The sequence below is a fragment of the Dipodomys spectabilis genome, unplaced genomic scaffold (genome assembly GCF_019054845.1).
Source record: "Dipodomys spectabilis isolate Male_0828 unplaced genomic scaffold, ASM1905484v1 ptg000001l, whole genome shotgun sequence".
NCBI classification, from domain to species: Eukaryota; Metazoa; Chordata; class Mammalia; order Rodentia; family Heteromyidae; genus Dipodomys; species Dipodomys spectabilis.
The window spans coordinates 34,569,288-34,593,931 of record NW_024870678.1 but is presented as its reverse complement, the minus strand read 5'-3'; the positions used below and the strand labels follow the sequence as shown (position 1 = coordinate 34,593,931).

The window sequence follows — 24,644 nt, the reverse complement described above, 5'->3', positions numbered from 1 at the left end:
TTGGCCTAATCACACCCAACTGCCCTTCATTTCCACTAAACTAACATTGAACAGACCTACTTGTATCGGGTGCTCTACTTGGTGCTGGGGTAGGAAGAGGAGCAGCTCACAGACTCCTCGGAGATGGAGGACACAGTTAAGGCCAGTTTGTTGTTTGCTGTTGATGTTTGATGGCTTTGTAGTTGATCATTGAGGTTTGTATGGTGAATCGTGCTCTAGGTTTAAATACTAAACCCTTAAGAATTTGAAATTTTATATGTGTTAACACTGCCCCATTCCCGCTGTTGTTAGGCTGAGTTGTTTGTTTCTGGATAGTCTTGTTTTTATGTCTTCTAAAGGAAGCAGCAGAATTATAAAGGTAAACCTGCATAGAGAACCAAAAGTGATGAATTTACCGGCTTCTTCCACTTCTAAGTCTTAAATATTCTCTAGTCTTACAAGCAGGGCCCAGTGGCAGAATACATACCTATTATCCCAGCTATGTAGGAGGCTGAGACCTGGAAGATCACAAACTTGAGCAGAAAAGTCCATGAGATTCCCTGTCTGGAGAAAAGTGGGTGTGCTGGCACACACATGTTATGCTAGCTACCAAGGAAATGAAAAAAAAAAAGGAGGATTGCAGTCCAGGTATCTGCTCAGGTAGGAAGTGAGATGCTATATCAAAAACAACCAAGCTGGGAGCCAGTGGCTCACACTTGTAATCCTAGCTACTCAGGAGGCTGACATCTGAGCATCCTTTTTCAAAGCCTGCTGGGGAAGAAAAGTATATGCCACTCTGATCACCAATAAACTACTCTGAAACAGCCAGAAGTGGTGCTGTGGCTCCAGTAGTAAAGCTCTAGCCTTCAGCAAAAGAAGCTCAGGGACAGTGTCCAGGCCCGGAGTTCAAGCCCCAGGACTGGCATAAACAAACAGTACCAAAGTGGGCTGTAGGCATAGCTCAGTGGTAAAATGCCTGCCTAGTGATTACAGGCCCTTGAGTACAAATCCTAGTACCACCAAGAGAAATGTTTTCAGGTCTTAGATAAGTGTTAGTAACAACATTTTACCTAATAAATAAAAAACAACCTATTGTTTTTCCTTCAAAAGGTATATTATTGGTTCAGAAAGATAGGAAAAAAATAGTTATCTGAAATAAACAATGAAACCAAGTAAATCCAGAAGACAGGGAAAGGAGATAAGAAGTACAGAAAAATTCTAAGTTTAAAAGCTTACAAATAAAACAATTTAAGAACGTCCAGGACAAGAGAATGAGACAGATGATCTCTCTTCGACGGTTATCCACAATTGTCCTACCAAACAAAGCGCCTAAATGCCGTTGTTTTTAGAGGTGGTGTGAGTGGAGAAAAAAATGCTAAAATTATCTCAGATCAAACCTTTATTATAGTGTTTTCGGAAGAAATCTTCTAAATAGAATTCCTTCATTACATAATATCATAAGACAAAAATAACATGCGAAAACTTTTCCCTGAAACAACTTCCTACATATGTCGTCTTTCCTGGGTCTGGTTTTTATGCCGAAGAGGAAAAGTTCAGCAAACGTGTGGTTGTTCGTGGCTGACCGTGTGGTGGGGTTGTTTGCTGTAATCTGGGCTTGTCTGTGGGAGGAGAGTGGTGTGCAAGTCGGGGGCTGGTACTTCCTGTGTTTTCTGCACAGGAAAGACCTGAATTCGCAGCTCAGGAAGCATTTATAACTTGGTCTTTCTGTGGCAACCCTGAGCAGCTATCATCCCCGGCATGAGTTCTGCCCACCAAGGACCCACCTTCCCCTCACTCTGTCTTGGCACTGAGATAATGGTCAAGGATGGAGTGGGGGCTTAGCTTTTCACTTATCTGCTTAATTGAAAAGAGCCAACACTTTGTGAGTTGGTGTTTAGGTGGGATCAGCATAGCCCTGCGTTGGCATCGCTGTAGTAAAAGTGTTCAGAGTGTGACACGTGAGTCATGCTCACGTAGGAGTCTTTTACTCTTGCTCACAAATCTTGTATCCAAAACTCCTAAAGGTCCCCCTTGAGAGGTGGTCTTAGGGCAGAAATAAATGAACAAACAAACAAGCAAACTGCTCATGTGGACTTTGGGTGGGATCTGCCTAGGGGAATCCACTATGGGTAAGGGCTGGAGGGTCTCATTAGCTACCTCTGTTCCCATGATGCCCCGCCTCAGCTCTGCTGCTTTTTGTGTTCCAAATTCTGTTATTTGGAAGGCAAAGTCGAGACAGGAGGCTGCAGAAAGTACTGTGGTTTTAAGGGAAACAGTAGTTTAGGTTGATTTAGAGATTAACTCAACAGAGGCCATTTTACCTTCAAGGCATCTCTTTGTATGGGTTCAAGTGTAAAGTCAGTTCATCGAAGGGATTTTTCCCCTCTATGGGTGTACCAATTTTGGAGTGAGAAACGTCTTGGAATAACGTTCAGTCCCCTAACTTGGCTGATGTTAGAAGTAAATGGGCATTTAGTACGTCAGATGTGAGTCTATTGGGTACTTTCAGTGCTGTCCTGCTGAATCACTTGGATCTCCTCTCGCTGTGCTTCATGCACAGAAGGGTTGTTTTGAAGGGAGCATGTAGCATTCTTCCTGCTTGGTACAAAGCCCTCCTAAACGCCTTGTCTCCTCTTTCCAGTGAGAATTCTTGAAAGAGTAATCTGCTATCCTGTGTTTATTTCCCCAATTCCTGGTCATCTTTCACCTCACTGGAATTTGTCTTATAACCCCACACAGTAATTGTTTTTGCCAAGATCTTTAATGAGTCTTTTATTTATCATCATCGTCATCATCATCATGTGTGCCTGCCCTGGAGCTTGAACTCAGGGCCTGGGCATTGTCCCTGAGGTTTTTTTCTCAAGACTAGCATTCTACCACTTGAGCCATAGCTCCATTTCTGGCTTTTGGTGATTAATTGGAGATAAGAGTCTCACGGATTTTCCTGTCTGGGATGGTTTTGAACTGTGATCCTTAGATCTCAGCCTCTTGAATAGCAAGGATTATAGGCATGAGCCACAGGTGCCAGGCTGAGTCCTTTATTTTTTATACTAGTAGAAGTATGTGTTTCGGATCCACCTTTCTCAGACTCTCATCATCACTTCCATGCTACTCCTTGCTCTGCTTTTGTCTTTGGTTATGTTTTTGTTCAGCCTTCGTATGGGGTTTCTTTTCTTTTGCTCCATTTTACTTCACAGTGACTCTAGGGTCATTCTGTCCATATTCTAGATGGCCTTATCCAAGCTCAAAATGTCTGTCATCCATCTTCACTGTTCACATGTGGAGATATTTTTCATTCCCTATTAATGTGTTAGGTAAAACTTTTGGCGGTTGTCATCTAAGAATTAAACTAAGTATTTTTTTTTCTTGTGGTGCTGGACATGGAACCCAGGGCCTTGTCCATGCCTGATGGGCACTCTACTGCTGAGCTACATGTCTAATCCTGCAAGTATTAAAAATGGATAATCATAGGCAACATTTTACTAATCAAAATGTTTATAATTTTCTCTTAAAAGCTGAGCTTAGTTTTCAAAGAATAAGAAAAGTTGTTTATAGAGAAGACAGATCATGAAATGTGTCTACGGGTTCAGGTGTCTTGTTTTCTTGGCTTGTTTAAGCATTGTTACTTTACAATGAACAACAGATTTGAAGAGAAATAAAATGCCTTCAAGGTGAAGAATTGCACCATGGGAAACGGCAAATGACACAGTAAGAGCTCCTTTAACCAGAGTGCTCACTTACCAGCATATCACTCCATAATTTTTGGTGAAGACCAGTCAGTATGAAGTGTAATTTTTTTGTTTTTGGTTAGAAATAATTTTTATGATCTTCTCCCTCCATGTACAGATGACTTCGTAGAGTCATGAAGGTTTTATCCATGTCTTCATCAAGTGCAGTTGTAGAAAATAAACTTAACTCACACCCTGTCAGCAATATATTTATATCATTTTTTTTGTTGGTCATGGGGCTTGAACTCTGGGCCTGGGCACTGTCCCTGAGCTCTTCAGCTCAAGGCGAGCACTCTACCACTTGAGCCACAGCACCACTTCTGGTTTTCTGGTGGTTTTTATTGGAGATAAGAGTCTCACAGACTTTGCTTCCTGGGGTAGCTTTGAACTGCGATCCTTAGATCTCAGCCTCCTGAGTTGCTAGGATTACAGGCGTGAACCACCAGCACCCAGCTATTTCTGTCACTTTTAAAAACAATAGCCATTTTATTTTTCCATAGTAGTTTGAGAATGGTTTTCTTTTTTGGATCAAACCAAGATCATCTTTGTTTATAGGTAATAGTTTCCTGACAGAATGCTTTCCTCTAACCCCTAAAAAATTACTATCCTAAGTGATAACCTCTTCTTGTACAAGAAGTGTAATGTTTAGTGACAAACTGTTTTATTCTGAATTTTAATACACCTTAGGTTAAATAGTGGATGCAAGAGTTAACAAGTAGTCTATCTAGAAGTCAGTATCACCTGTAATCTCCTGAACTCTGTCGTTACACATCAAAGAAGGTTCCTTCCCATACTTCTGTGTGTATAGCTAGTGGCACCACTTTTAAAAAGGAAAAAGTGTACATCTTCAATAAAAAATATAATAGGTATTTTCAATATTCCCCAAATTTTAGATCTGAGTTAGGGAAAGTTAAATTCTTCAGAATTTAAGCTTGTCTCTAACACCCAACTGAAAGAAAACAGAAGGGAGAATGTATTAGGAGTCTTACTAATGTATGAATGTATTAGATCTCAGCATTGTGATCCAAGTTTTAATCCCCCTCTTTCAAACTGCCTCATAAAATGTTCTACTGGCTGCTGACTATTTTTACCTACCTAGTGAAAAAAAAAATGCACATTATGGTCTTGAAACTGACTGGCTTGTGGGTTCTACTTCCTGTGGCGAGGAGGAAAATGTATCTCATACAGGAACCAGTTAAGGTTTCAAAGTCACATCTCTTAAGTGAAACCAAAACTCCTCATAGTTTATTATTTCTAGAGAATGCAGTTGTTTCTGGCCAAGGAAAACAGCTGACAGTCAGTGACTTGTTTCAGGAGAAGTACCAACAAAGCGGAGCCGTGCTGCTGCTCTCCTTCAAAAACAAGCAGACAGTCTCACTCAACTGAGGTACCATGTTGTCATGGGTCTGGGTCTGGAGCACTCTGAGAAGACCTATGAAAACTCCTCTTTCTACACACACACACACACACACACACACACACACACACACTCTCTCTCTCTCTCTCTCTCTCTCTCTCTCTCTCTCTCTCTCTGATCCCTGGGAATTCTTAAATCCCAACTTTCCCAAAGCTTGCTTCTCATTACATCTCTGTATTCTCTTTGCCTTTGACTCTGGCTCATAGCTAAATTTTACTTATCTAAATGTTATGCATATTTGGGGAAAAATCTTGTATATACATAGTATGGGTTATATTGATTTTGTTTTTGATATTTGGCCTATAAAAAATATCAGGTGTATGTGTGTGTGTGTGCCAGTCCTGGGGCTTGAACTGAGGACTTGGTCACCATCCCTGGACATCTCTTGCTCAAGACAAGTATTCTACCACTAGAACCACAGTTCCATTTCTGGCTTTTGTTTTTAGTAGTTAATTGGAGATAAGAGTCTCATGGACTTTCCTGCCCACGCTGGCTTCCAACCCTGATCCTCAGATTTTATCCTTCTGAGTAGCTAGGATTACATTTACATCATGGCGTCCCTTTAAACATATGATAGAACCCCATAAGTAGCTGTTAGGACAATAGTTATATAGACTACAGCCCGATGCATCATGAATCATGAATGCCACACAATTGCTTAAGATTACTTGTAGAGCTAACAATTTTATGCTTTTTAATTCTTCCTTGAATTCTCTACTTGCTAATATAAAGACAAGTTATTTAAACCTGAGGAAACTCAATTATATATTGCCGAAGAAACACGAAACTTATCTAAGCTAAAATTCCCTTTGCACACATCTGCATGTATGTGCACACATAGAAATTTGAAAGAATTTTGTTTCTTGTTTCCTAGTTTTGCTGCTAGTCTGACTTTATACAAATTGTGTCGTGTGTCATCATTGTGGGCAGGGATGGGAAGGAGATACCAGGGGAAAGGAAGGAAGGGTGACGTTGACCAGAAAGAATTGTACTCATTACCTGACTTATGAAATGGTAACCTCTCTGAGTAACACCTTAATCATAACAACAAAATTACATTAAACATATCCTGTGAAAAAGTATGTATATTTCAGGAATGTTGTCAGATGTCTGGTTTGAATATTCGAAAAGTCAGTATGGATTATGTATGTCTTAGATATATTGTCTTAGGTCTGACTTGAATATTTGAAGAGCTCATATGGATTATGGTATATTTTAGTTATGTTGTCATATGTCTGACTTGAATGTTTGGAGAGCTGGAATGGAGTCGTCTGATAACAAGTTTCTATAATAACAAGTTTCTCTTCCATAAAACATGTGAGAAATTCAGAGATAAAGATAGAATAAGAAGTATAACTTTGGCCAATCTAACCATTTCTTAATACAGTGGGCTGGGATCACCTGACACGAGGTAACAGAATATCTTTCCTTGAGCTACTCAGTTCATAGACTTTGGGTACAGCTCTGGGTAGTAGCAGGACCGTGAACTTAGTCCAATGAGAACTTAGAATATTGTGAGGTTCTAAAACCTATCTAAAGGCTTATTTTTTAAAATCATCATTATTTAGAAATTATAAAACAAGAACCTGGGCTTTTTACAAAGATGTCAAGCGGGAAATATTTGTGATTTTTGGCAGCTTCCGTGAACGTGGTGCTAGCATCACCAGGTAGCAGTGAGCGCTGCTGAGAAGTGCAAACGGGAAAGCTTAGTGGTAAATGTTCTCTACTTGTTTTTGTTGTTGTTTTTCAGGTTCACTCCATATATATTGATTCTAATGAGCACCCTTAGTGTCTCAGCCCGTAGCTCCCCGTAAGCTCTGCTTGGAGAGTTTTTTTTTTTAGAATCCACCCTGCTGATAAACACTGCCACCTCCTCCCTCCTTCTCTCTTTACAAATGTTACAACACAATCAGAAATTTCCTCTTTTCTTTCCTTCCTGCATTTTCAGCAGGTCCCTTTGCGTCAGAAGCCGAGGAAGAAAACTCAAGGTAATTATATCTTCTCCATTGTTTCCTTGACCGTGTGAGTGTGTGTGTGTGTGTGTGTGTGTGTGTGTGTGTGTGAATTTTCTCCTGGATGCTTTCTTGAGAATCGGGTTCTTGTCTGTTTGAATGGTACTATCAGGAGGTAGATGTCAGATTAATTTACAGTTATTTTTGGATTGGTTTTAAGAAATGACGCCACGCTGTTCATGTGGCTTAGTCCCTTGTGGTGTGGTGGGATGTCTGTCACTGGAGCTTTGAAGAGCTGGTGCTGCTGGGCAAGGGGCTGTGTTTTTAGGTGGGCTTTAACCCTTCCCTGTCTATTGCATAACCGTGCTGTTATTGTCAGAAGGCGCTGTGTGACTGCAGTAGTGTGTCTGCCAGCCTGGAGATGTTAATATTTCCAACTTCTTCTTGGCAAATAATATTCTCAGACCAATACTTGCCAGTCAGCATCGTTGCTTTTTTTGCCCAGATTTTATATCTTCTAGACAGGGACTGTAATTTAAAAATAAATCAGATACATGAGATTTTCTTCTTTTCTTTTTCTTTTTTTTGCATTTACTATGCATAAATCTTAGTGAAAAATCTAACTCCTGGGAGGTAAACAATTAAAGGTTCCCTCCCTCCTTCCCCCCCCCCCCCCGTCACATACATGGAGTGATGTGTATCTCTTCATGTAACTGTTGCAGGTTTTTTCACGATGAGTCGGAGAAGAATATCATGTAAAGATCTGGGACATGCCGACTGCCAGGGGTGGCTGTATAAGAAAAAGGAGAAGGGAACTTTCCTGAGTAACAAATGGAAAAAGTTCTGGGTGGTGCTGAAGGGGTCATCGCTGTACTGGTATAGCAATCAAATGGTGAGTTCTCCGCTGTCTCCTTCCTCCCCTGTCCAGCCTCCCCCTCTCCCCAGCCTCCCTTTGCCCCAGCCTCTGTAGCAAAGGGTGGGCTGCACAGCATGGATCCCTTGTGGGAAAGTTAATTAATTTTGGGGACTTGGAGCAGAGCAAATACACACATTTGTTATAGAAACCGTTTCTGGTCCAATAGATATGTAGGTGATTTTGTTGTGTTTTATGGAGGAGAAAACTGTGCTGTTTGACTAGTCTATGTCTGAAATGGAAGGAAAGAGAGGTTGAGATGTATATTCTTGCGAAAGGAGGGGTTTTTGAGTTCTAGTAATGTTACGGTTTCCTGCCAGATTCTAATAGCTCCATGATTTCTGTGTCCATCAATAAGGAAACTTTACATTGCTCAGGTGGCTGCTGAAAGGGAGCCTGGCAGCGCCCCCTACTCAAGGTATTAGTTGATTCCATTCTGCAAAGCTCTTTCCGTGTCCCTCCTTTGCTGCCTTCTTCCTCTTCTTTCCCTCTGATCTTCTTTATGTGGTAGGTCGTTTGGAAGGGCTAACTTGTGTCCCTTTTGCGTGATGGCATTAAGCCACTGGTATGTGGCTAATGATGCCCTAGGACACTTGCTGAATGTATTCTTTAATGGGCACAGACTTGTGGTTGGCTTCCCGGGCTGGTTTGCTGTTGGAAGCCCCCATTGTCAGGTGCGTTTTTTAGCACTGGGCACAGGATTAAATTGGCGATGGTTTGGAAGTTTTCTAGGAATGACTTGGGTTCGTTCCCTGGGGAGCAATCCTTGATCTCAGAGATCTTGAACCTGTTCAGGATATAGGAAGTCAGCAATGCCCTGGAGTGATCTCCACACAGCCATTCCCTAAACCAAACCTACTGCCTTGCTTTCACCCCTGTAACACAGCAGTACACCACAGCTCCTCGCCCCGTGGCGAGGAGCAACATTCCTGCAAGCATGCTGGTGAGTCTGAACAACTTCCTGGAAGATTTGAGGTGTTTACCAGGAAAAAGTCACCTTGTAGAGTCCACAGTCTCCCTCTGAGTTCTGCTCCTCTCTTTTCTTCTCTTCCCCTCCTGGATACATCTTCACCTTGTCCAGCACAGAGTCGTCGTACCAAAGTTAAGTCAACCTATGGCTAGGGTCCTCCCTCCTGTTAGAAGGATGTTTCCTCTTCTTTCATGAGAGGAACAAAGGTGAATGCAGATCTCTCCCCTATTTCCTGTTGTGTCAGCTTCTAGCCTTTGGGTGGTTGTGGCAAGTGATCATCACCTAACGTCTTTTTTTTAAAGATGTGATGTGAGGTTACCTTCCGACAGCTTGGAGAAGTTTCTAGAGCCCATGAAGAAAGTGGTGCTGATAGAGCAGGGTGTATCATGGGAAGTAATATAGCTTGTATTTAATGGGACAATCCAGTTTCCCAGTCAAATAATTTGTCAGATTTCTCCTGAGCTCACAGAACTGTAAGGACGGTCCCTGTCCTTGCAGAATTGCAAAGGAAGCCCTCTGAACCCCGTTTCTACCAATTTGGCTCACTTGTCCCCATCAGCTTGTGGGGCTTATGTTTCTCTTTCATGACAGTATTAGGGCTTGAACTCAGGGACTTGTGCTCTTGCTTGTCTTATTTATTTACTTATTTTTGCTCAAGACTGGTGCTCTGTCACTTGAGCCACACCTTCACTTCTGGATTTTTTGGTAGCTAAGTGGAAAGAAGAGTCTCATGGACTTGTCTGCCTAGGCTGGCTTCAAAGCATGATCTTCAGATGTCAACCTCCTGAGTAGCTAGGATTGCAGGTGTGAACCGCCAGCACCCAGCTTGCCTTTTCTTTTGTGAGAGGAATGGTGATCTGAGCACCACGCCTTTCCTATTTTAGGCATTAGGACACCAGTCTTCCTCAAGGAACAGCAGCTTCAGCTAGAGAGAGAAAAGGACACACACAGGCAGCCTGTCCTGATGTGTTTCATGCAAATGGAGAAAGCATTGTTTAGGTTGCCAACCTTGTACTTGAAGATAACCAGTGTCAAATTGGGAATACATTTGCTGTTGTGACAAGTCACAAACTGTATATACCATATGTATAATGGTATGTAATAGAAGGGACTCTTTCTGTTTTTCTGTTTCTCTCATCTGTCTCTGTGTCTGTCTTTCCCTCTCTGTTTCGGTCTCTCTTCTTCTCTGGCACACACATACACACATTCACAGATGCATATCCTGACATCTTAATTATATATTTGTTTTGGGGAAAAATGGCCTCATGAATACTTAATTAGCAGCATATTCCTGCTATGTGTGTGAATATCCACACAGAAAAGAACCAAGCACACACTCTCAAGTTAAAACAACTACTTTCTGCCACTTCAAGAGTGCACATTCAGAGACACAGAGGTGGCTTCATGTATAGAATCCTACCTACTGAGCTGGTGGAGATCTGGAAGACCATGGTTCAGGACCAGCTCTGGCAAAATGTGAATGAGTTCCACATCTTAAGCCACAGACACAGGAGGTGACATACTTCTGCAGTCCTCACTCTGTAGCCAAGGTGGAAGGACTGCAGTCCAGGACTAGTCCAATCTAAAACACAAGTAAAACAAAAATGGGCTGGGAGTGTGGCTCAAGCGGTAGATTGTCTGCCTAATAATTCCAAGGCCACAAGTTCAGACCCCCAGAACACCCTACCCCCCCAAAAAATGAGCAGTCACTTCTAGAGCACCTACACCTGATGAGCAGGCTTTTTTTTTTTTCTTTTTTGGTTGTGTGGCTTAAACTCAGGGCCTGGGTGCTGTCCTTCAGGTTTTTCACTCAAGACTAGTACTCTACTACTTTGAGTCACAGTGCCACTTCTGGTTTTCTGGTGGTTTATTGGAGGTGAGAATCTCATAGCCTTTCCTACCAGGGTTGGCTTTGAACCATGATCCTCAGATCTCAGCCTCCTGATTAGCTAGGATTACAGGTGTGAGCCACCGGGGCCCAGCTATGGGCAGGTTTCTTAATTCCCCCTTCTGTATTTCTTGATCTTGCCGGAGGGATGTGCTTGGTGTAGAACTCAGGTAGTCTGATGTTGAGCAGTGTGAGAGTCTTGCCTGGCAGAAGCTCCCCTGTGTACCCGGGATGCTCTAGTAGCCTGTCAGACATGCTCAGAGGCAATAATTACCACCGTGTGAAGGGTGGGAAGACCGAGACTCAGGTTGTGGCAGTTGCCCAAGTTAGAAGGAATAAGTACTAGGAAAGCTTCGTATCCAACACACTCTGATTGCTAAGTCCACGAGAGCTGCTTCATGCCAGTTGAGCTCCTTCTTGGTTCTGGGGTCAATGGTGACCAGGATCAATGACACCCAGAAGCCCACCCTGCTTCCCCTCTTCAGCAGGGTTCTGAAAGGCCAGCAATAGAATGGTGATCCGGGACAATACTGTGAAGTTACAAGTAAGTCCCGGGGCTCCTTCACTTGGCTCTCTGGCTTTTCCATAGTGCCTGGTGAGAGTATGCCATCCTTTCCTCTCTGTTGGGTTTAGGTTGTTACTGTGATGCAGAAGTGCCTTCTTCCTTCCTCACAGCCTCTCAACTCTGCTACCCAGACTTCCTTGAGAAGGGTCACCCGCCATCTGTCACATCATCAGTAAAATGTATCACAGCATACATGGTTGCATGGCAAGTCTTACAAAGCCATATGTAAGTTTAATAGCAGCAAACAGCCCAGTGGTTGAAATCCTAGCATTAAACCCCACACTCTTGCTTTCCCTTCGAATGAAGTACAAAGTCACGTCCTGGCTCTTGGGTATCCCTGGGCTTGAACTTAGGGCTTGGGCACTGTCCCTGAGCATCTCTTGCTCAAGGTTAGCACTCTACCATTTGAGCCACAGTACCACTTTAGCTTTTTCATGTATGTGGTACTGAGGAATGGAACCCAGGACTTCATGCATGCTAGGCAAGCACTCTACCACTGAGCCACCTTCCCAGCCCAACTAATACCTTTCTTACTTTCCCCACCCCAACTCACACTTCAGCTATGGAACCTCTGGATCCTGCTGTCTTGCTTGCTGGTGCTTTTGAACATGCTGTGCCTTAGCTCAGGGGACTCTGTCTCTGTGGCTTCAAGTTTTTCTCCTGCCCAGTCTATCAAGCTTATTCCTCCTCATAGAGAGTTTTTGGTTAGCACCCTTCTTTCACACAGACTTACCTAATCCTTGACCTAAGTTTGGCCACCTGTGTTTCCTGAGTATTGTATTTTTTTTTTTTTTTGTCGGTTGTGGGGCTTGAACTCTGGGCCTGGGCGCTGTCCCTCAGCTCTTCAGCTCAAGGCGAGTGCTCTACCACTTGAGCTACAGCGCCACTTCCGGTTTCTAGTGGTTTATTGGAGATAGGAGTCTCACCGTCTCTCCTGCCCGGGCTGGCTTTGAACCGCGATCCTCAGATCTCAGCCTCCTTAGTAGCTAGGATTACAGGCGTGAGCCACCAGCGCCCGGCAGTATTGTATTTTTTTATCATCCTATTCATCATCTTTCTCATATGTGTTGGTCAAATTCCTCTTAGCATCATTGATAGTCATCTCTCTCGGGCAAAGCCTTGGGCCTATCTTGAGTACCATACTCCGGGTCTGGCAGTGAATAAGCAGGTGACTAATATTTGTTGGTTTCAGAAATGAATGAGAATTGAGAATTATTAGCATTTACCGTGTCTATGGGCAGTTTGAGAAATGGGATCATGGAGAAGGACTGCTCTTGACAGGAAATTATTTTGTAGGAGTGGAGAATTTCTATTTCGATTCTTAAAATCAAACTCAGGACAAGGTGAAATTTGGGGTTCATTAGAAAGGTTCCATGGCTCCAGACACCTTCCACCCAGTGGTCTCCATCTGGCTACTACCTTACTAGAGGTATTTGAGGAGCAGAGGGAAGGAATAGCCATTCCAGTCTAAGTACTAATGTGAGCAAAGGAAATGTAAATGTAAATGAGAGAGGTATTCTATTGAATTTTCACTATAGTCAAGAAAGATATATTTTGTTATTCCCATGGAGTCTGTTGAAGCTTGAGGAACTAAGGGAAATTGCTCAAAACTTCATAAGAAGTCAACGGCAGAGCTGCGATGAAGACTGAGGTCCTCTAGCCTCAAAGTTGGGTTCACCATAAAGAGGGGATCAAGAGCCAATATACAGGAACCTGAGACACACAGGGCGGGGAGGAGGTGATCCAGCAGGCAGTAGGGAGCTGCTGATGCGTATGCCTGAGCTGGAAGTGAAGTATGAAACCACCACCACCAACAAAAGAAGGTAGTGGCCATCAATCGAGAATGAGCGGCCTGCCTGAAAGCGAGTTAGGAGATGTACAAAAATGCAGACTTTCAGATGTAGGTTCCCTGGGTCAGAGTGCTGACAGACAGTGAAAATGAGGACACACTAGGCTGATAGAAAGAGCAGTGACTAGAGAAGGCTTGGATATCACACACAAAATTGAGGCTAAAATGAGAGTGATTCCAAGTTTGCAGCCTGGGAGATCGGGAAACCAACCAACCAACCAACCATGAAAACGGAGGGCCAAAGAGCCGTGGCTGACATGTAGCATTTTAATTCACTCTCATTCACTTGGTGGGTTGAGTTTTGCTCTGTCCATTCTTTCTATTTGTGAAATGACGGGGCCCTGGTGGTCTGGGTGAAGTAGCTGCTTGTGGATGTCATCCATTCTGCTGTATCATCAGTTCAAGGGAGCCTCGGGGCTCCTGGATGAATCAAAACACCAGCTGTTTTTATTTCATATACAATTTACAGCAGCAGTAATGTAGGTCAACTACCAGGAAAGAAAGACATGGTATTGTGATGTGTGGTCATAATGACATTCAGTTACCAAGGGACCCAGGGTGGTGCGTCCACGTAATGGCACAGGTGGCCACAGCTGTGCTGGAAACTTCCTATTGTCCTGTGGCTTTCATAAAGTCGGAGGCACAGTTCTCATGTGTTTGTGGTATACTGCTGGTCTAAACAAACCTCCTCACTGCTGAGTCCTACAAAAACAGAGCAGATATAATTATGTATCCTACCTTACTTGACAATGGTGATTAACGGGTGTGTTAATAGTGAGAAAATTTAGGCAGACTGATGAGGTTAATAACTGGTTATATGCAGACATTTCAGTTCTTTGAGGGTCCAACTGGCCAGTGTAAATGTGATTGTGTTTCCCTCTGATTGTCTGAATGACCCAACGTGTCTGCACATTCAGGTAGTTGTGAGGATACAGATCCTCTTCAATGGCTAGCTTCCTGTGTACGTCATGTGAATTCCAGAGGGTCTTGGACTTGAAAAGGCCTTTTTTTCTCCTTCTTGGAATCAGTTTGATAAGTTTAGATAAAAAAGAATCAGTTTTTGGATTGTGTGACATTAACCCTTATAAGTAACGGTTATTTAAGAACCACAATTTCTCTATTTGTAAGATGACTGTCGTAATGTTTCAGTGGAATAGGATGTCTTCTTTTCAGCTTAAGAAAAATAAAGCACGAGTTAATTTTTCCCAGGAAAGAGGCATTTAGTTTTCTGCAATTTTATCAGTGTTTACTTGCATAAGTTTTGTGAAAATGTCTGAGTGAATTTGCTATAGATTGGAAAAAAGACTTTTTAAAATTTCATCAAATACAATGTTAGCATCTGATGACGTGGTCTTTTCCTGTTTGACTTAAACTGTGTTTCTAGACCATAGAAGTAGTGTAGAGTCAACACCATATTTTTGGAAGAAGTAACTTAGTTTTTACACTAGTTTAATTATCAATTATTATGTAAGTCATCCAATCTAAGCATTACTTAGTATCTCATTTTCTCCCTGACAATGTTCTCTTAAAATGAGAAATATTAGATTCGAATTCATGTGATCTCCTTATTAATTTTCTTAGCAAAAACATTACCTCTTAAATATAATTCCCAGGTTTAAAAATGTTTCTTCAGTGAAGAAAATTCAGATGAAATTGGCAAACTTTTGCCAGCCAGGAATTTGTCTACACGGGGAAAAGCAGAGTATGTTTTTCAGTAGATACAAGTCATCAGTTGACCTCAAGATGGTGACTTCATTTGTGAATCCAATTTACAAATCAGAATGCCTCCTACTCTAAAATTCTTTAGAAGGACTAACATAAAATGGAATACACAAAGTTAAATATGAAGTTTTATATATATTACATATTATTTATATATTATATAATATATTATGATATGCATATAATATTTGTTGACATGAAGATCACTGACATAACTCTCTCTGCATCTTACAAGGAAACTTGGACCACACACACTATCTCTACATCATGTTGAGCTACTTTGAGAATATCAAATGATAGAAATGACACTAAAATATCAAAGGCATATATACAAAGATCAGTTTTATGTGTGTTTTAGAAAGCAATGTGCTTATGTGAGGATTGTGATTTCTAAGATGCAGAAGAACAGTGCGAAGGATTTGCAGGCCACAGCCTGTTCTGCACTAGGGATGCTGAAAAGATGCCTTCTGACCTCAGGCAATGGATGATCTGAAGCTACTCAACAGGGGAGCGGACAGAAAGACAGTAGGTATTCTTCAGCACAGTGCTTCCTGCCCTGGAGGAAAAGGTCAGATAGTACAGCTGTTAGTGATGAGTGTGTACACACGTTTTTTTCCCAAGCAATAGAAGGAGAAGAGGCCCAGGAGATGAGTTGAACTTTGCTTTCGACCTGAGGATTTTCCTGAGAAGTCTTTATTTGGCGATGGAGCATCCCTCTGGAGTGCACTCTTTCCAACGTGAGAGCCGGCGGCTTCCACAGCCATGCTAGCTGAGGATTGCATCCTTCATCTTGTGGCTGTGTTCAGTCCCCCAGATGGCATGTTTCAAAACATTTCTAAAGGAAAATACACAGCGATTTTTTTAAGCAAGTAGATATACTTAAGGGGTCTGAATTTAGGGCAACACATTTGAAACAGTATTTCGAATACACACTAGGTAGAAGAATCAGGAAGTCAGGGTCAAGCTTGATGCCAGGGTCACCTGATAGCCTAGGCAAACCACCCACCTTGGCTTCTGCTTCCTCCTCAGCCGGACACAATCATGCACGGACAGATGGCTGTCACCTGGGAGAGAGATGGTGCCAGCCAAATCTCACACAACTCAACTGTGGCACACAATTCTCACCCTTTACTGACAAGCGACGATGCTGGAGTGTCAGATGTAAATCAAAACAACCACGACGATTGTTTAAAGATGGGATGAAACTCACAGAATGTAGTTTACCCTCTTAGGCCCTCTTAAGGGTACTGTTAACTGGGTGTAAGGACCTTCATATTGTTTTGCAACAGTCTCTAATGTCCATCTCCAGAATTCTTCTCATCTTGCAAAACTGAAACTCTGTCCATTTAAACAATCCTGCCTCTCCCCTCCCTACCCCTCTCTGACATCCATTATTCTACTCTGTTTCCGTGAGAGGTTGATTACTCTAGATCTCTCCTGTAAGCATGATTATGCAGTCTTTATCCTTCCTCTTTCAAGACCAAGTGGTGTTCCATTATATTCCTATCCTGCCATTTGTCTATAACGCTCAATGGGCATCAGTGTTTGAAAGCCTTTTATCTCTTGGCTATTGTGACTATGAATCTGCAATACAAATAGGAGAGACCTGGGAATAATATACTCAGAAGTGAAATGATAGAATCATACAATGAGTCTATTTTTAACATTTGGAGGAAATACCATACTCTTTTTCCTAGTAGCTGCTTTGCTTTATAGTCATAGACAAGTGTTCTGATTTCCTCACATGCTCATGTACAAATACTGTTGGTTTGCTTTTTGTGTTCCTAGTTGTTTGCTTTATTTTGAGAGTAGCCATCATGGTGGTATCCCATATTGGTTTGGGTTTGGGTTTCCCTTAGAGACTACTGAGCATGATTACACTTTTTCCTTCTGTACACTGGACGTTCGAATATCCTCTCTGGAGAAATACCTATTCCATATTTTCCAGTCATATTTGCTGTTGAGATTTGTCTTTGCTCTTGTGTAATATTTTAATAATGTTTGAGAAACTCATGAAAAAGATCTCAAGGGGATTTTAAACTCCTTAAGTATTGGAAGATTAAATGTGAAAGTAAGATTATGTGTTACATACCAACTGTGGTTGAAAACAACTGACCTTGATATTTTATTGCTATTTTTATTACTCTTTAATCTCTAATATAGAAAGACAACATATTATTTAAAGTTTTCCTAGCTAGCATTCTTTTATGTATTCTTCCCTCATTCTTGCTTGGTTGGTACATGCAATTTATTACATCGCAAGAGATAAAACTTATTTTGTAATAATGTGATTTAGCCAGATTTCTTTTAATTTCTTCAAAATGCTCCCTTCCTATTTGTTGCTTTCTTCCCTTTCATTTAAACTATGTGGCTCTAGAGACCAATAACCTTTGTAGATGAGCATCAAGTACCTTGGGATTAGAAGCTTCTAGAAGAACAGCGGGATATGAGGCTGGTTTGAGGCAGATTATATATGTAAAGACACAGGGCTGCTTTTTTTATATGACAGAGAACAGCCACCTACAGTCTTTTAAATTGTGAGGCTCCTGTCCCAAGTGTTTTTTTTTTTTTTTTTTTTGGTTGGTTGTGGGGCCTGAACTCTGGGCCTGGGTGCTGTCCCTCAGCTCTTCAGCGCAAGGCGAGCACTCTACCACTTGAGCCACAGAGCCACTTCCGGCTTTTTCTGTTTATGTGGTGCTGGGGAATGGAACCCAGGGCCTCATGCATGCAAGGCAAGGCTCTACCACTGAGCCACCTTCCCAGCCCCCACTTGTGCTGTTTACGGTTGCCCTAGCTAACAGCTTCTTTTCCCTTTGAGGGGAGAGCATTTTGACTGAAGTTCCTCACAAGTAGATCCTTCCAAGGTGATTTATGTGCAAGGAGATTTTGGGGAAGTGATACAGGAAATAGAGTTGTCCCACGGTGTGAGGGGGGGTTGGTTTTAGGATACCCCGTGGGTACCCAAATCTTTGACTGCTCACGCTCAAACAAGTATCGTATTGGCAGACAATCTACAAGTATCCTCCTGTGTGTTCTCTGGATGACTTATAATACCTCATGCAATGCAAATGATTTGAAAATAGTCATTGCTCCATATCTTTTAGGGGATAATGATAAGAACAAACGTTTGTGCATGTTCAGTGCAGATATAGGGGTTTCCCTTAAATATTCTTTTTTTTGGGGGGGGGTCCGGTCGTGGGGCCTGAACTCTGGGCCTGGGCGCTGTCCCTCAGCTCTTCAGCTCAAGGCTAGCACTCTACCACTTGAGCCATAACACCACTTCCAGCTTTTTTCTTTTTGCTTATGTGGTGCTGAGGAATCGAACCCAGGGCCTCAGGCATGCAAGGCAAGCACTCTACCACTAAGCCAACTTCCCAGCCCCAGCCCTTAAATATTCTTAATCTCTGATGTGTTTACTTATGCATGGGGTACCTATGAGTAGAGAAGACCAACTGTTCTTGGAAAAGGAATGAAGATTTGAGCGAATGGTGATGATGGATAATGGAAGCTTAGCCATGCTTGTGAAAACACACAACCTGGAGTTTTTATATCAAGGGGCAAGGGGGCTGGGGTATTATCCCTCAAACCACACCTGGCATTAGTGAAAAGCTCATCCTGGGGCACAGATTCCTGAGCCCCTCTGTAGATGTGGAGGAGCCAGAGATGCTCTCCCCCAAAAATGCAGCTGCTTGCCAAGGCAAGTCTACCCAGGATGCCCTGGGTGGCAAAGGCTCAGGGGTCCTGCTGGGTCTCTGGCAGGGTCTGACCCGTGATCTTCTTGCTTCTAAGACCTTCTCTTTCTCCCTCAATATCCTCAGAACAACTGCAATGATCAGCATTAGCTCTTTGGGTCCATTTGTTATAGTTAATGCCAATAATCTCTAATGTTCTATAGGAAATGATGCCTTTTTGTTTATTAGCCAAAACATTTACCAAATGTTTTCTACGCAGAATATTGATTTCTGACATTCAACAGAATAAAGTCTCATGGGGTCGATATCTAATGATATTCTTAGGATAAAGTGAGAAAACTCAAATGCCACATTTAAAAAAAATAATGAAACACACCCAAAGACTGTATGAAGAACTAAATAAGCTTGCATGCATTGTTTTACTGCAACTAATTTTGACTTTTTTTTTTTAAATAACTGTTAATTCAGCGTTCAGATGGCTTGAGAGAGCTGAGACACAGAAACAACTGTTCAAAGCACTCTAGCAGCAGATTGAGTTAAAAGCATATTTTCCAGGACCTTTTCCTAAGTCATCCTTTTTCTTCTTATGTCTTATTTTCTAGTTATTAATGGCAGCCATTTCTTGTTTTTGATGGCTTGCTGATTCTGTTTAACCCGAAGAAGCTGGGTTATCTTATATACTTGCCTTCTTACCGTGAGACATTTGCTCAGAGAGATTCCTTGTTCTGCCCGAGATCACACAGCCAGTGGCCTGCGATGAGATACTCAAATCTCAGATCCAAGGTTCTTTCTTCCATGCCATGCATAGACTATAGCTGCTCCTATTCTGCCACTTCAGCTCTTGGTTTTGATGTGTTTTTCTTCTCCTGTCGAGAGCTGCTTAACTAACTGCTGGATCCTAGTTTGATTTCTGTCATTCTACTAAGAATTTTCAATCTTGCTATTTTACAACTACATTAATTTGAAGTTCTAATACTCAGAACAGGATTATTTTTTTCTCTAAAAGCTGTGAATAGTGCCTTACTGGTTTATGAGGAGCACTCGATACAATTTAACATTTATCTGAGGATGTTCAACAGTACTCCATGTCTTCAAAGGATTGCAATCAGGCCTTCATTCGGCCAGACCTGTTTCTAATATCCAGAAGAAAACAATCCAAATGAACCTAAAGGACTTTTTTCTTGTGTTCTGTAGTGCTTGTAGCAGCCCAGTACTAGTGAGCTCAGTCTGCTATCTGAGGACCATATAATCCTTCCTGCATGGAGAAGACTGGTGTGCCAGTCTTCCTATTTCCTTTCTCAGAGTTGCTTATCTGAACAGGGCAATGTGCTGGACTTTATTGTAGAAAGAGAAGGAGAGAGGCCAAAAATGATAGCGATGTCACAACTGGAAGTTCTTAGTGATCAAAATTCTGTGCCCTCAAGTCCCACAGAGTCACTGTTGTTTGAACGGTGTGTCACCAAATTTACCTTAAATCTTCTTCATTTGTTTACATTTCCTTTCAATTTGGGGGATTTTTTTAAAATTAAAAAATGTCAGCCATGTATCCAATTTCCAAATCAAAACTTGGTGACAAGTTATAGTCACAGTCGTTTTACTTTCATCTCTCTTTTGCAATTTGTTTTGGATTTATTTTTTCACTATTTTTTTAATCTTCTTCCCTTTCTTTTGTTTTTTTCTCTCTCTTTTCTCTCCCTTCCTTCCTCCCTTTTTCCTCCCTCATTCCCTTGCTCCCTCCCTCCCCTTTTTCTCTTCCTTCCTTCCCTCCTTCCTTCCCTCCCTTCCTCACTTCCTCCCTGCTTCCCTTCTTCCCTCCTTCCTTCCTTCCCTCCTTCCTTTCCTCCTTCCTTCCTTCCTTCCTTCCTTCCTTTACTCTTTTTTCTCTCCCTCCCTTCTTCGTGTGTTTTATATCTGATGCATATTCTACTTCTTCTCTTACTCCAGTCTGTATGTATACACACTACTTTCTGAGGATTTTTGTGTATATTTCTGGGTTAGTCAATTATTTCTTGATGGTAGGCATATACATTGCTTAAAATCTTTCATAGGTACAAATAATGCTGTCAAACATGTCATTGCATACTTTCTCAAAGATATATTAAGCATAGATTCCTGGGTGGAAGGTAAATATATTCTGCTAGTTCCTTCCCACTTTCCTTCCACTGGATTTCATATTGTCTGACCACTAACGCTGTGTGGGAAATAGATGTAACAGTGGATTTTATCTTTCTCTTCTTCAATATCAGTTTACTCTTATTTTACATTTTAGAAAATGGAATTCAGATGTTTTTCTAGTGGTCATGCATACATGTATACTATAAAAATTTAGTTACAACTGTCCATGATGCCACAAGAATGGGTGTCTGTGCTTAGAGTTTACTTTGTTTCCAGTGTGTGGGAATTTCAGATCAGAACTGAGAAAATGATGGGTTAATTTAGAGAAATGGGTAGTTTTATGTTTCTGCTGATTCTGATATTCCTTGGGTAACTTTACTTCACTTTGCTTAAAGTGATTCCAGGAATATTAATTCATATTCACTTATAAACACTAAAGTATGTTATAAAGAAATATTTAGTTTACTCAAATTACTTTCTTCACGTTTAAGATTCCATTTCAGACCTAAAATTTATTTAGCAACAGATTGGAGGGGGAAACACTGCAATGAAAATAAATTGGAAGGGGCCTTTGATTTCAGAATTATTGAAGTATAAAACATGAGATTTCATAGAATTGAGGAAATGTTTTGTTTAAAAACAGACAATGGAATTGTCTTATTCACTATGAAATGCAGATCCATGTCCTCTATTACAGTTCATTGTATTTTATTTTTTAGATATGGTCCTGCATACATAATCTTTAGAATATGTATCACTGTTATTGTATGTCTTCCTGTATGTTCCTTCTTTTTTCTGACATATGCAGATTCTTTAATAAAGTAAGTCTTTGCAGGCACCACTGACATCCACCCTCAATCTTAGCTACTCAGTAAGCTAAGACCTGTGGGATCACAGTATGAAAGCAGTCAGGGAAAAGAAAAGTATGAGACTTCATCTCCAATTAATCAGCAGAAGGCTAGACTGTTAGGTGTGACTTAAGTGATAGAATGCCATCTGTGAGCAAAAGTGTAGGGCACTGAGTTCCAGCCCTACTACCAGAAAGCAGGAACTTGGTCTATTTTTCAACACACTTGCATCAAGAAGCCAAACCATATCATGACAGCTTATGCTTGCATTTAAATATTAAAATCTGATGTCCTGGTCTAGTTACTTTTAAATATTAAAAGCATGGACCCAATTGTATGTGAAATGGAGCCAATTATCTTTAGTCATATGTAGGACTGTCAAAGATCTGATACCTTTCTTTCCAAGTTTCACAAATAGTCAGGCAAGGAGGATTTCATTCATGTTTTAATTTCCTAATCTTTCCCTGCATCTCATGATTTTAAAAACAGCCCCAGTGTTGTGTATCATACAGCTTTTCTTAGTCAGATGTGCTGGGTAGTGTAGCCCATGGAGAGAAGTCAGCACATCTGAAATAAAGGCATGCGGTTTATGAATGACTGCCTGGTAGCCCCATGTTCCCTTTCCTCTGTCAACGAAGGGGCGTTCCCATGAGATGCAGGAGCCATTTTGGAAAAGAATCCAACAGTTTCTATAACACATAAACATGTAATTGCTGTATGACCCAACAATTCCACTCCCGGGTGTCTACCCCAGAGAAACAAAAGCTCATGCTCATGCAAAGATTGGCAGCATTATTCATAGGTATTCATAGCTGCTGGGAACAACATAAATGTCCATCGACTGGCAATTGTGATGATTTGCATGTATAATAGGATAATATTTAATAACAGAAATAAGCAAAGGACCAACACATGCTGAAAACGATGACAGTGTTTCAGAGGAGGTTCTCAGCTCCATTGAATCCTGGATATTTGTATAAGCGGATGAGGTCTGAGAGGTACAGTCACCCAGGGAACAGCGGGAAATCTACAGCTCTACAAGGAATCACCTCCCCTTTCCCCCACTGTTACATCTATCTTCTAGGTTCTATGTGTTTTCATGTTGCAGTCCTTGTCTCTTTTTTCCACAGAGCAAAGATCTCTGGTTTGTTTAAGGATGATCACACGTGTCTCGAACAGTGCCTGTTGCAAAGAGGATGCTGTCAATATTAATAAAATACACAAGTGTGTAAATTCCAGCAGGTGACTAGGAGCTATATTTTAAGGACATTAGTATGGTCGAATGACAGTCCCTACATATGATGCTTCACTGGGATGAAGGAAATGAGATTCTGGAGAGAGTCTGTGGGCCGGTTTGGGAGGAGGAAGAGCTGAGAAATCCTCATCTGATCACACAACGTCCTCCGTAGAGGGAATAGTATGTGCTTCAGTAAGATGAGGTTTGGGGGTGAATTTACACAATAGCAAAAGGCTAATTTGATGCCTCTGGCCGGAGAGCAAGAACTTTTCTGACATCAGGATTCAGAGGGAAGCTTTCAGCTACCAATGCATAAGTGTCGAGCAACATTCTTGAATGTTAGGAGTCCTGGAAGGGGACAGGTATCATTGGAGGAAGTTATTTTAGTTGATGGAACAAGCAGCAAGGGATCCAAAAGGCGGAGGAGGAGGGAACGAAGGAGGAGGAAGAGAAGGAAGCTGTCATTTCCTCAGGATTTGCCCACTGTCAGTGTCATTTTCGAGGCTTTTTTTTGCAAATCAAATAAGCAAGGACCATTTTTGACACAATTGTCTGTGACTCTGAGTACAGCTTGAATGTCTTCTGAATAATGAAAAATATGCCTCAGCTTTAAAGGAGGACTTGCTGGGTAAATGCTGAAGTTGCTTCCTTCAGATGTATTTGAGATGCCATTTCAGTTATGGAAAGGAATCTTTCTGAATACAGAGTTAAAATTTGCCTTTCACATAGATTCCTATGGACACAGATGCAAATGTTAGTAAAAGTAACTGTAATAGGTAATATATGTTTTCAATATTGCATTGTTTTTTGTGTTATTGTCACTTGAAATGGGCTTCTTACCCTGAAAACAAATTGTTTAGAGATTCATCAAGACACAAATTTGGGTATCAAATCTTTTTCAGCTCCATAGGAATATTATTTTTGTCTTTGTTTTATTTTTTCTGTTTATTTTCAGTAAAGTAGGGGGCTAGGATGACATTGTTGAATTCGGATTTTATCATAAGATCTTACTGGTAAGGCCCTTAGCTTTTTATCCAAGAGCATTTAGGAATTATACAGAGTTCTTAATTAGAGAAGTGGTATTCAAAAGGCTCATGATGTAAACGTTTATACTGTGCCTATGATTTGGATAGATAGAGGGAATTTTTTAGAAAAGGAAAATAGGAGCCATTTGCAGTAACTCAAGAAAAAGTGGTGCTGTGAAGGTGGTGAGAGGTAATATATGAATGAAGAATCCATGACCAATAAGACGATGATGAGTGCATTTAATTGCATATTCTGATAAAGAGCTTGTTTATAAGAAAATACCAGAACCTTAATTATTATAGGGAACAAGGATGCTTTTTGAGCTCAGAATTCTGGAGGTCCGGAATAAGACACCTGTAGCTCCATGTGCTGCTCAGTTCAATGGCAAGAATTGGAAGGGTGTTGGTTATGTGAGAAAAGGGCCAAGCACCGAGGGCACCTTCGCTTTGTAACAGCCCAGTCTCAGCGCCAACTGTCCAGTCCTGAGGGAAGGAGAGTCGCTCATAAGAATGACACCACTTTCTCCTAATGACCTACTTTCCTTTCAAAGATTTCCATACTGCCACATTGGACACTAAGCCTCATCATGAGTCTTGGTGAGGGTACAGAATAACCAAACTATAGCGGGGCTGAAAGAGTCAGGGGTGACTCCTGTCTTGTCTTTTCTTGGCCGCTGGGTAGAAAGATATTGCCACTGACACAGAGAACACAGGAGAGCGAGGAACAGGCATGGCATGGAATAG

The 24,644-nt window shown here is 41.5% G+C and overlaps 2 protein-coding genes across 8 annotated transcripts in view; one reads left to right on the top strand and one right to left on the bottom strand.

The window, feature by feature from the left end:
- The window catches only part of Ipcef1 (interaction protein for cytohesin exchange factors 1), a 151,669-nt gene that overhangs the window by 83,089 nt on the left and 43,936 nt on the right, over window positions 1-24,644 (top strand). For 3 of the 7 annotated variants that reach the window (XM_042677906.1, XM_042677826.1, XM_042677719.1), the window contains exons 3-4: window positions 7,073-7,112; window positions 7,799-7,968. In XM_042677906.1, the coding sequence (XP_042533840.1) occupies window positions 7,073-7,112; window positions 7,799-7,968 (210 nt within the window). Of the gene's footprint in view, window positions 1-4,992; window positions 5,095-6,757; window positions 6,837-7,072; window positions 7,113-7,798; window positions 7,969-24,644 lie in introns of those variants that run through there. The other 4 variants (XM_042678047.1, XM_042677984.1, XM_042678131.1 and 1 more) reach the window with 4 other exon arrangements.
- Oprm1 (opioid receptor mu 1) overlaps window positions 7,828-24,644 on the bottom strand; it is a 125,961-nt gene continuing 109,144 nt past the window's right edge. The window contains exon 4 of the mRNA XM_042678341.1: window positions 7,828-7,866. Within this exon, the coding sequence (XP_042534275.1) occupies window positions 7,828-7,866 (39 nt within the window). The remainder of the gene's footprint in view (window positions 7,867-24,644) is intronic.